The following is a 12,504-nucleotide window of genomic DNA, read 5'->3' as shown; positions in this document are numbered from 1 at the left end:
ATGCATATATATGTATGTATGTATATATACACATACATATATATGTATATATATGTGGATACGATTTTTTTTCGGTTTTGTTTATGGAAGCATTTCTTTATTGCATCCCCATTTCTATCGAATTGCGTAGGACGAAAGAAGGTCTTCTGACGTCTCCAAGATCTAGGGAAACAATTTGATGTGAATTGTTGTTTTTGTCGCATCACGTGTACATCATTGAGTAAATATATGCGTGTCCAGGGGCGCTCTTGTTGTCGCCATTTTGGTGATTTTTTTGTTTTTATCTTTTATCCATGCAGAATTATACTGATTGGACTGGGAGACACTCTGTATTATTTTGGGCCTGTTTAGTTTCGTTTGTTATTACTTAATATTGCACTGTTTTATTCATCGATATTTGTCTCTATCTGTGTGGGTGGGTTTTCGTTCTACTGAAATTATTCCTAATAAATCTCCCTTTAGAAGGATGCCTTTCTATGTTCTCTCGGGTCGTTCGTTTTCGAAAACTACTGATAGTGTTCACGTTGAACTAATAGACACGTCATATCATTCATCCAGCCATTCGATGCAGTCACGGAATTAGGTTTAATTCAGTTAATCAATTGCAGGCCAATTACTCTCTGTTTATTATATATCGACTAGGAGAAATACTTGAGGCCAGTGACTACCATGAATTTTTCGATGAAGAGCTCCGAGTCGAGGACTGCGATGTGGGCTGCGCGTCCGATGAGTGAATTGGCCGTGTTTGTCGGCAGCGCATGATGCACGTCGAAGCGAACGAACTGGCAGCTCTTTCCGGATCTCGCCATAACAGGGCCTAGCAGGTTATGGACCATCTCCCGATACGCCGCACCTGGCGCGCGGGTTTAGCAAAAAAAAAAATAGGCTAATACTGATTTTCATGTGCTCTCTCGCTTATCAAATGGCAAGTTCACTGTTATGCAAAATAGATTTCGACCGAAACAGAACTCAAGCTCATTAAAACATGAAAGTAGCTTGCACTAGCACTTTATTAAGGTGTACGTCTGCTGCATAGGAACAAAATGGCCTTTACTCTCACGGTACCTCTATCGTCTACAGACAAATCAAAAAGGAGAGTGTTTGGGTACTAACCAAGGTTGGTGGAGTCCTTCATAGCCGCCTTACAGAGCTCGATCCGCGCCGAATGGATGGGCACGTAACGGTCCTGCGAAGATCCAAACAGCAACACATGTTTAAAGTACTCCAATCCGCCAGCCTGCGCCAGCCGATACAGGAACGTCGACCTAATGTCTGCAGCGTCCCGCATGGCCAGTTGCAGCAATGAACCTGATTTCTTCCACTTCTGCATAAACCACATGCCTGCAATAGGGACACAGCACGTCAATAAAGTCTGATAGGCAAGGTGAACTTCTTAGGAAGTTTAGGGTCGCGTCGTAAAACTTTCCCATGAGAGGTTTAACACAGAGTAATTGAACAACGAACGTTGGCTTCGTTTAGGATAGCCAGAAAGTATATAGATGCGTGTGTGTCGTTTTTCATTTCCACTGAAATATAAAATATCGAATTATCAGATTTTCTAGCGAAAATAATTATATAGAGATTAATTCTACTATTGAGTCCTATGAGGACAAGAAAAACTAGAGCTCACGAAAGCGTCATGGTGGTAGAAGGATGTGTCCTTTGTTATGAAACGAGAACTATCCAGTCCAGATGAGTTGAAACATAAATTTCGTCTGCACATCCGTATATAATTGTATTGGATATAATATTATTGATAATAATGATAAGTTAGATAATAATATAGCAGTTGTTTACCTAGTACCCATAAGATTTCACGCACTACGCGCTTACCCATGTTGACAAGGCCGCTGCTGTTAAAAAGGGTTCCGAGATGAGGTCCCGATAAGGAGAGAAACGTATGCAACGTTTTAAGGTACGGCTTGAGCTGTGGACGCGTCAATGCCGATCGAATAATGATGTTGCCCAAAGAGTGACCGATGAAACTACAATTGTCGAAGGAACACAATAGAAATTGTCCATTTTATTATTTGTATGTTATATCTACCAAAGAAGATGTAGCGGACTCCAAAGCACGGTTCTAATGCATCCACTATGGTATAGTCAGATCGCGAAGGAGTTCGCTCCATCTGCTCTGACAAACGGTAAAAAGAGTCAAGTCCATGTTTTGCTTCGTCTACTGTCTACATTCATCGGGACAATGCAACCGCCAAAATGTAACTTACACCCTCGAAAACTTATTTCACCATTTATCAACGTTAGACATTGCATCGGACGATTGGCTCTTTCCAGCACGAGACGAAGCCTGTCTACGCCCAGATCCGAACTAAACCCGTTACGTGTCCCTAAATTTAATTTAACTGTCCTTCTACAACTTATTAAGAGTGATCAATGGTAATCTTCCCCCTTCTATTTACCTGATCCTGTTGGGTTTAAGATTATAGATCTGTATGTGGCCAAGGATCTCGGCAACTAAGCGATCAGTAAGGGTATCGAAGCTCTCGAAGGTCTCGCCCTGATTTCGCTCGGACATGAGAAATTCAAAATTGACAGTGGGCAACCCAAGTTCTAGGTAGGTTCTAACAAGACGAAGGTCGGCGCTATTGCCGTCTAGTCCATGCACGCAGATGACTAGGTGCAGGCCGTCAGGGCTGAACGCCTTCAGATCCTGATCACAGGAAAAGTACGGGATGGTGGAGGCTAGAGACGGAAAGTCGCTGCACCAAAGCCACGAAGGCAGGTTCAGCTGTTGTCGAAAATCTTCTTTAGCCTGTACGAAACCCAGGAGGTCGCTGCTGATCCCTGATGCCCTTCGTACGGCTCCATTTCCGTCAGTATCAGCCTCCTCACTCTCATCAAGGTCACACAAAAGGCCGCTATGTAGCGATGCTCCAACACCCGCGGTTGTTGCGGCGGACTTGCTCTGAAGGTCCGTGAGCATCTCCATTATGGTGCACTTGGCGTCCAGGTATGACTCTTGCGAACCTAAAAGGAATAAGGCCAGGTCAAATTTGATTGTCAACGGCTCAACAAGATAGGGCAAATTAGTCGAAATGTTCAAAGAATTTGAAGTTTAATTTATTAAAAAGTGAGTCTACGTCAAATTACCCTAAGTAGACAAAGTGACTATATACAATTCGTGTGCTTACTTATCATTACTTAATTCCATACGATTTGATTAACTAAGTGTATGCCTGCATTTACTTAAACCAACGTCTCCCACTCACTCACCATGGCTATCAATAGATGGACATGCGAGTGGTGGGGGTCGGATTGACTTGGCCTTCGTTTGTACTTGGCCCGTAGGGGCTCTATCTCTAACCGGGTTCCCGGCGCCGCTAGTGAGCGAACACTCGCCCCTCAACCCAACCGGACTGTCTCCGATACTCCTACGCGCCGTCTGCTGCAGCTTTTGTTGTTGCTGTAGCTGATGCTGTGGTAGATGCACATTTTTTGACGTCTCCAACTTTTTGTCCATCGTCTTCTTGAAGCCGCCATTTTCTTTCCTATTGCTCCTATTTTGCTGCTGCTGCTGCTGCTGATGTAGTGACATACGATTTTCGCTCTGACTCTTTCTCTCTCTGATGTTCTTGCATTTCTCATCCGTCAGGTCTGATCCACCTACGGCAGGTCTGTTCTCGCTGAACTCCTTCGGTGGTCGAGGGAAGAACAGGGTACCCTCAACCATCATCGAGCACTGCTCAACACTGTTGCTATTTCGTACCATGCCAGTACCTGTGCTGGCGTTAATGCTAGCGCTGTTTAAGGGTCTCTTGTCAAAAGGCTTCTTAAGGCCACTTTGTTCCTTTTCCGATGACGTGTGCTGTCTCCGCTGACCGGGATGTTGCTGTGATTTCGCGTCGAATATGGGCGATTTTAAAGGCGACTTCTTAGCTATTGTCGCTGCAACCGACGCGGGCAGCTTTTTCTCGCTGTTGACGTTCATGGTACTATAATTGTTCATAGCTTCCTTAACCGTCGATGTTGTTCCGTTACATGAGCTGCTACGACTCTCTATGCAATAGCGATCTTTGGTAATAGCTTCGGCTAAACTGATGACTTCCTTGAACTCTGACTTTTTACTAGTGTCGTTAGTCTTCTCGGTGCTGGCTAGCATCAATGTATCTATGCCGTTCTCCTTTTTATCGATACTGTCTAACGGCGCGATCATTACGTCCGTCTTGTGTCTCTTCTCGTTCTTTTTGGCCGGCGTTGCTTCCGTAAGATCATTCTGAAACAAAATAGTATATCACCATTGTCTCGGTACCTTTATTTAGTATAACTGGGAAAACAACCAGCTTTTATTATTTACATCCATCGTTCGAAATGACAAGACTATAAATTTAATACCTTTATTATCTTGTCATCATTGTTCTGTTTCGCGCTTTTATCATCTTGTGGTTGTCGTTGCTCAATAACCTGAACATCTCTGTCTTCATCACGATCATCAACGTTATCATCAGCATCCGGATCCTCGTCCCCGTTGGTCCCGTTCTGTACGTTCGATAAGCTCGGTCCATTTTCTGTTTTGGATTCATTTTGGCTCTTCTGTGCCTCGTCGAGCTTTTCGTCCTCACAAGCAGACCTCACCGTCGTCTCTACGCTACCACCATTATCATTCATCTGGTAGAAAATGGCAGATGACATATTCACTTTCAGCCAATTATTCGCTAATTATTTTAACTTTTTTTTTTTTTAATTTAGTCTAATAACTGTGATTTATTCGCTGGAACCATAAATGGAGATCATTTTAGTCTGTAAAATTTTCCCCACCTATGTTCCCCAGATTACTCCATATCTAGTGCAGGCCCGTTTGATATTTATATTTAAATACAGTTTTATGCTTGATTATGTTTTGCGATACGCTCTATTTACTCGCCCAGGTATTGACCCCCTTGGCACATATATCCGAACGCAACCGTACATACGCAGTTACATATTAGCGATCGAGGTAAACGAACGCGGTACCGGATTAGGCAGCTATCATTGGGATTTGGGAGAATTACTGGAACATCGATGGAACTGGAGTTCTTCACATCTATCACATCTGACTGCTGGTTAGAATAGAGCTAACTGTGTATAGTTTTACATTCTCCCGCCAGGAGATGCCCTGTGCCGATGCAGTCGCGACGCCACCTGCTGACAGGCCAACTCACCCAACACAAAAACACCAACTGACAGTGCGTATCCACGAAACCAACGCCAGGTGACGCTGTGGGGCTAACCGAGAAAACTAAGCTGCTCAAAGTCCTGCTTATGGTCTTAAAGGTCTGATAAGAGTTTTGAGTTACACGATAGGAAGAAAACCTGTTTAAGGCGACGGGAGGGATCTCAAGGTCCTTCGTGCTCATCGAGGGTCGAGGAAGAACACTTAGCGGTATTTAGGGCAGTTGAAATCGCCAACAAAATAGAAGACGAGATACGGTGAGTGAATACTTTTAACGGCCTAGCTCACTCTGGTTTTCAAAGAATGGCTTGAAGTATAGAAACAATTTACCTTTAGAAGGAAAAATGATTGTCATCCAGGGCTGGGCCAAAACGTTGACTGAACAATTGGCGGTACAGTTTCTTTTTCTTTTATTAGTCAAAAGACTTTCGCTAGGTAGCGTGGCGATACTCCGAGGCAACGGTGAAATGAAGATGGTGGACGTGGTAGGCAAAACATCCGTATAAACTTGTGGACTTTCTCTAAGACAATTGCCATTGGAAAGGCTGGGCCAGGTGAGAGTTTCGAACAGAAATATTAACCAGAGGCGGCCCGCAATAGAAACAGTCGCAGGACGACGAAGAGATCGATGACCGGCCGAACGTTGGGCTAGATTAGACAAAGACCGCTCCACAGAGACTCAGACCAGGGAAGCGTCATCCAGCGTCTTTCAAGCGGTTTTACATTAAACAATATAGATCAACTGCGATCGCAGTTGACTTGTTCTTGCTATGGTAAACGATTGAGTAGAAAAGAACTTCGTTCACCAACCACCAATAAGTGTACCAAATTCAGTTTTAGTATGTGGCAGGTCGGAATGGCTTGTAGACACGCACAGGACCGAACGCATTGAAACAGACTGCTCTTCCCTAATAGAGGGGCAAGGGAAGGGTGAACGGCTTACGCGGATACAACTGGAAGTTGTGGCCGAAGCATATTCCAGCTAAGTACAAATCTTATCTAGATAACCTGACGACTTAACCACGGAACACGCCGCAGCGGAACAAGGTTCCCTTCGCAGGAGACTTTAACGCTACGACAGAGGCACGGGCTTCTGTTAGGAAGAACCAAGAAGCGAAAGTAACGGTAGAAGCGAAAGACTACTACGTACAAAAAATCTGTGCGCTTATGGGCTTATTTACTTTTTGGCCTTGTTGCGGTTTTTCTTTCTTCTGAGTTTGATGTGACGGCAACGTTAGCTGTTGCGGCGTTTGCTGTTGGGACTCTAACCACGTCTGCGATGGTGGAATTTTCGAAACTGTCGCAGAGTCTTCAATGTCTTCCAGCGAATTATTGTTTTTTGTCCCTTCATGTATTGCGCGACTTCCCTGACTTGCCCGGCTGTCGGCTGGGGGCTCTTTCTGTGCGCCCCGCTGACTTTGAGGGTCCAAGTGATAACGAGGTACAGCACCACATAGCGCCGGCCCTTCACTAATATCTCGGAACGCCTCGGGCGGTAACAGCGTGCCGGGGGGAGTGCACGAGCCTCCATAACCGGAGCTGGTTTTTGTACTTGCAGTGGTGCTACTACTAGATACTGTCGAAGGCGCTGAAAAATGCAAATCAAAATGAGTAAGGGAAAGCCAAATGTTAAAATAGAACCTATTTTAGTCTGATTCTAATTTTGATAATACTATAGAAGACGTTATTTCTTATTGTCTCATTATCGACTAATAAGTTTCTGAAGGGCACCTATTATAACAATAACCAATTTAGTTATATCGCATGTCAGGATATTGTTCAATGATTTACGGATTTATGGAACAGCGGACTATCGATGAACGCTATTACTTTTCGATGACACAAACCTTGTGGCATAAATACAGAGTCATCAAACGAATCCTTACGGTTTCCAGTCCACTGGTTACCGCTTGGAAGTAGTTTGGCAAAGACTAATGAGCTCGAAATGAAACGACGATGCTTAATCCTTTTGCGGTGCTTCTTCCTAGCTTCTTCTTTGAGAGAGTTGTTGGCAGAACTTTCAGCCGAGGACGTAGAATTGTCTCCGCCCGTATCCAGCTCCAAACCATAGTTAAGATTAAGTGCTGCCAAATCGATTCGTTCGCTAAAGTGAGGATTCACGGATGTTGTATAATGGCTGAGATCGGGGAGCGACTCGCTGTTGTTAATGGCGTCTGACGAAGACGATGATCGAGAGCTTTTCTTGAGTTGCCGTAAAAAACGCGATTTCAGACGATTCTGCAGAGAGGGCCAACATTTGTACATACATGTATGTTATACGCGCAGAGGAGATATTTTTGTTAACTACCAAAACGGCAAACGCTTTGGGTAAAAATGACGATATTTATTTAGTGTTAACCGAACAATGTCCAAAAAGCTTAATCATGGAAAGTTCACGAAATACGAAACAACCGTTGCGCTATATAGGGTAGGTATATCTTGTTAGCAAGCCATCAATGTATCTATAACACGATGTTGTTTCAAGTGTTTATGAATCTATTTCGAAACAAATCTGTCCTGCACTATAGACCCTTATATTGACAATTCATCTGTGTGCTGCCTACCGTCGCGCAGTGAAATAGTAGCGCTGTCATACCTTATTATTTGAATGCTGATTGAGCTTCATGAGGAGATCACGAACAGTGATTTCCGGGTTACCCACGGAACTCGCAGGTAACGAATCGAAGCAGTTAGCAGCGGGTGAAGCTTGGTCAGCGATTGATGGACTGACCAGCGACGAGCCGCTTGAATATGAGACGTGCGTAGCCTTAAACTCCTGATAGTGCTCTTCATAGATGATCGGCAACGTTTCGGTATCACCATCCACCTCGGGACACTCAATATCTAACGGTGGTATACTATTAAGGTACTGAGATCGCCGCAGCGCCTCAGTCACCTCGCCGAACAACGAGCTCCCGGCATCACAGACAGCTGTGATGGCCGAACGTGGCTTTTCTATGACAAAATATGCCTCACTGAAGTGTTTCACCCTGGCTAAATGTCGCTGGCGGGCCAACTGTTGTTTGACCTTTTCCTGATGTAAGGACACTCGAAGAAATTGCTGCCAAAGAACTAATAACGCCCCACAGAGTTGGGCGATATCGCTGTTGGCCAACATTAGAAAATCGTCGTCGCTTGGTATTTTCTATGGAACACATGCCAATAGAGAGAATGTGATATTAGAATTCATTTACTTAATATCTCATAGAATAGCAAAGCGTTCAATTTTAGATTTTCGTAAGCAAAGTCTATCGGAACTTCCGTTTCGAGCCTCAAAATAATAGTACATAATACAATAATAGAAAGCATGCCTTTTTTTGGGTCCATGTAAACTTTGTGTGTATGTCAGTTGCGTATCTCGTAACTCTTTACCTTCGACGTGCATATACCGTATGGTGCACTCTAATGGAAGCTATTTAAAAGTTTTGCTCATGTAACATCGACTATAGCCAGCAGATAGCTAATATGATCCGAAAGAAATTCGTTCGTTTCTCATGGCTTGTGACCTCGCTAATGTGATTCGGTGATATCGTCGGCCCGGCGAGGCTGACTTGCGGTTATCCTTCTGCCTTTTACTTCACTTGGTTATCGAGCATCTTCTCACAGTTAGACGCGGCTTCGTCTTTACAGACTGGCTACAATAAATGCCTACCTTCGAAGAACTACGTTACCTACATCGTTAGTAGGCCAAGTCGTCGATTTCTCTGTCTCCGGACCCCTGTTGAGCTGCCAGTGGTACTCAGACCCTGCTGCTGACTTGACCTTAGCATTTAGCGGAGTTTGACCCTCCTCCCTTAACCCTTTCAGAGGTGGGAGGTGTTAACAGGAAAGCGAAGTTGAGCGGGAAATGAATCAGGAATATATAAAAAGGCACCGAAAGTAGATGTCAGAGTGAAAATCACGAACCTTGGCCACGTCGAAAAGCTTATCCAAAGGAGGTTGCTGATGTTGTGCCACTTTCAGATAGCTGATACAGAGACGGGCGAGCTCCGATAGAGATTCACTGAGGTTGGCATTTAACTGAAGTGCTTCACGTTGGTCGAAAGCCATCTGTTGCCAAGGTGAAAGCATTCTGATGTGCTCGACGAGTCGGCGCTCTAGTGAGCCGCATGCACTCAGCATGAGCAGACAGATCTCCCAGTGAATCAGGCAGGCACGCTGCTGCCGAATGGCCTTTTTGGCATTACCCTTTTGTAACGAGGACAATAGTACAGAGAGACGAAGACACCAGAGGTATTATGTTATTACCATCATAGACTTCAGACATACACACGTAGATTACGTCGGGTAACTATGATTTAATAAATAACTAATGACTACATCGTATCTTTTATAGTTAACACTTTCAACAGTGAGAACATAAAATGTTTCGTACGTTTTGGCCAGTTCTCATCATTCATTTTGTGTGTCATTTTCTGTATGAGAGTTTTTCCATGTGTTTCGCGGGAACGCTTCCTTCTACAAGCAAGTTCCTCTTGTTCGGACCCGTACCAAAGCGCGTCGTCTCAATGGTATATACAGAAATCACATCATAGCTGCTATAGTCATTACTCTGTGTGTTACAAGCAAAGAATTGTAACTAGCCTTTATGGGACAGACAGACATATGCGCACAATATCCTGCTCTAGAGTCTTACGCGGAAAGATTCATTGGAAGCATTACGTTGATAAAACACAAACGTGTATTAAGTTATATTACTTAATATGATCGTTGATCACTTTTACATGCATAGGTAGTTGTCACAGGGAGATGGCAGAAGACAATAAGTCTAACTTAAAAGTTGACAAAAATGAAAACTCGCTCAACGAGCCGCTGACAAAGCGTATCCATAGACATGGCACGATGTACCTATAAGAACAGTAGTAGACGTTAAACAAAAAAAAAAGAAAGAAACCAAAAAAATGACAAAATGAGAATTCGTTTCGAAGTAAACGTTATTCAACCTGTGCGGCAGCCTAATTATTAGCTACTGCATCCAACGTAAAACGTATAAACTTCAGCTTTGTGGTTATATTTTCAAGTAATGCTTTCAAACTTAATTAAAAGCCAGGGAAACGTTGTAGGGCCTCTATGACAATTTTCTGCCCTTAGTGCAATTTCATACATCCATTTCTCATTAAGAGTACTATAAAGTAAAATTCGCTGGTATAAAAAATGCTATAAATTACATCGTGTTTCAGCTCATACATAATCTAAGATACATAAAAAGGCCCCACTTTCAAGGATTAAGGTATAATCATAAAGCAAATTTGAATTGTCAGAATTGGAAATCAAAACCAATAGACATTAGACAGGTACGAAGGAAACATAACGATAAGGTAAACATACGGTTTGATATTTCCGCGATGCTTCTATGGAAAGACACGTAGCACCTTCGAATTAAGCTTGACATTAGGCGAATACAAGCCGCTTTTACTATAGATATATCGTCTACGTGAGTTTCAAATTTGACCTTTATATAAGTAGTAGCCGTTCGATACTGCCAATCCCTGAATCCTACATCATACATAAACAATATTGTCAATCTCTAATCCGTCATGAAAGGGATCATTGGGTACGTAACGCTTCCATTAACCGCTGTACTGAGATTCGATAAGATTCGAGATCGTTTGTGTAAAGCACCGTTTGTCTAGCGCCCATCTACTATAAACAGCAGCTGTTCTTCGATCTTGTACAACCCGAAGCTTCACAGCGGGCCTTTACATCGTTTTATTTGTTCATCCTTTTCACAATGGTCCCACAACAAAAGCCTTTGATGAGAACGCTAAAATTGTTGCTAGTGGACAAACATCGACGAGCAGATATGAAATACGAAGGTACCCTTCTGTTAACAATGGAGAAGCGATTGCTATATAGAAATAGTACACAAGTATGATTGTACTATATATATGTATATATGCCTACCTGTGTTGGAAAGTAGACGCTCTCCATTGTGATCCCGCTCGTCTGGCTGGCGTGCAAAGCAGCCTGAAGTTTCCTAGAACGTGGGCTCGAACTGAACCATTGAGCGATTCCACATCTGTACAGTCATGAAATTGTACATGTTTGTATTAATAAATATATCAGCTTTATGACCTAACTTTGTTCGCGTTGCAGGCGGTCAAACATGAGAGCAGGTGCGCACTTCCGCAACCTACTATTTTTTATCGGATAGGTTTTCCTTGACGGAACAAAATAAGCGTTCATCCGACTCGGTATGACTTACCCCTGCGCAGGCTGACAGAGCGCTATGAGAGACGCGTGTACGGTCACTGTGACACCAGACAAATGGAAGTAGTCGAAAACGAGCGGCACATGATGATGCAGTCCTCGTAGGGCATTAAAATGTAGTATTAACTGACGACTGGAGACACAGTGCAATCTTTTGTGTAATCTCACATCGCTGAAATCATCCGAATCAATGCGGCGACGGCGGCGGCGGCGGCGGCGGCGGCGGCGACGATGACGACGAAAAGGACAATGAACAAATGAAACGAAGTCGAGCTGATGCATCATGTAAGTAAGTGCACACCATGAGCCTATCTATTTTGTCGCCGTTTCAATGCACTGGAACTGTTGTATAATAATACTAAGTATATTAATAACGTGTGAATTTCTTAAGATATTATTACTATACGTACGATGTTACGTATCGTCAGTGGTGCACACAATCATGTTATAGTTTCGGTTATAATTTTAAAGGAATTTTTTTTTGAGCTTGTGTCTTATTTAGAGCGTTTAAGTGCGAATAAATAAAGTAATCGCGTGAATATTTGTAGTCCTATTTAGTTAATAAATAGCTATAGGTCAATTGTTGAACTAGAAGAAGTTGTTGTCCTAGAAGAGATGTGACAGACGGACTGCATTCATTCCTAACCCCAACACATACGAAGAAAACTATATATGGATGGATGGAAGTATATGGAAAGAAGTACGTGTAAAGCTCATGACAAATACGCGCACAATATCCTATAGGTGTATAGGACAACATCTCTGAATAATAGGTGTATCCTTTAACTTTAACTTCAATAAAAATCAAGACACTTTTTGAACTGCAGGCGACGCGTACATAGATAGAATGTGCAATATACTCAGCTGAATAGTCCTAGATTCATATATGTACAAGCGCTAAGAGCAATTGCAGGCCAGACAAAAAATCAAAATTGCACTCCAGACCTAGTAGGTTGTTTGTTAGCTCTGTCCGCCACGGACTCCTTTCTAAAGGTAACTAGTAGACTAATTTTCATAGACAATTAATCAGTTGAAGACGGCGCCAGGCTTTCCTTAGAGTCCTCAAGCATCACAACCACGGTCACGTCTTTCTCTGTCTTTCTCTGGTTTGCTCTTCACGAAGCCCT

At 43.1% G+C, this 12,504-nt stretch overlaps 1 protein-coding gene across 1 annotated transcript in view; it reads right to left on the bottom strand.

The window, feature by feature from the left end:
* Positions 1-602: 602 nt before the first annotated feature.
* Positions 603-12,504, bottom strand: part of LOC111260847 (protein FAM135A) — a 30,531-nt gene continuing 18,629 nt past the window's right edge. The window contains exons 5-16 of the mRNA XM_022833895.2: positions 11,373-11,549; positions 11,072-11,186; positions 9,074-9,355; positions 7,764-8,312; positions 7,015-7,405; positions 6,349-6,755; positions 4,351-4,623; positions 3,232-4,231; positions 2,418-2,985; positions 1,834-1,985; positions 1,114-1,341; positions 603-853 (exon numbers count right to left, since the gene is read on the bottom strand). Of these exons, the coding sequence (XP_022689630.1) occupies positions 639-853; positions 1,114-1,341; positions 1,834-1,985; positions 2,418-2,985; positions 3,232-4,231; positions 4,351-4,623; positions 6,349-6,755; positions 7,015-7,405; positions 7,764-8,312; positions 9,074-9,355; positions 11,072-11,186; positions 11,373-11,549 (4,357 nt within the window). The 3' untranslated portion in view covers positions 603-638. The remainder of the gene's footprint in view (positions 854-1,113; positions 1,342-1,833; positions 1,986-2,417; positions 2,986-3,231; positions 4,232-4,350; positions 4,624-6,348; positions 6,756-7,014; positions 7,406-7,763; positions 8,313-9,073; positions 9,356-11,071; positions 11,187-11,372; positions 11,550-12,504) is intronic.

The sequence above is a fragment of the Varroa jacobsoni genome, unplaced genomic scaffold (genome assembly GCF_002532875.2).
Source record: "Varroa jacobsoni isolate VJ856 unplaced genomic scaffold, vjacob_1.0 scaffold_483, whole genome shotgun sequence".
NCBI classification, from domain to species: domain Eukaryota; kingdom Metazoa; phylum Arthropoda; class Arachnida; order Mesostigmata; family Varroidae; genus Varroa; species Varroa jacobsoni.
The sequence above is the reverse complement of the archived record's forward strand: the minus strand, read 5'-3'. Positions and strand labels throughout refer to the sequence as shown.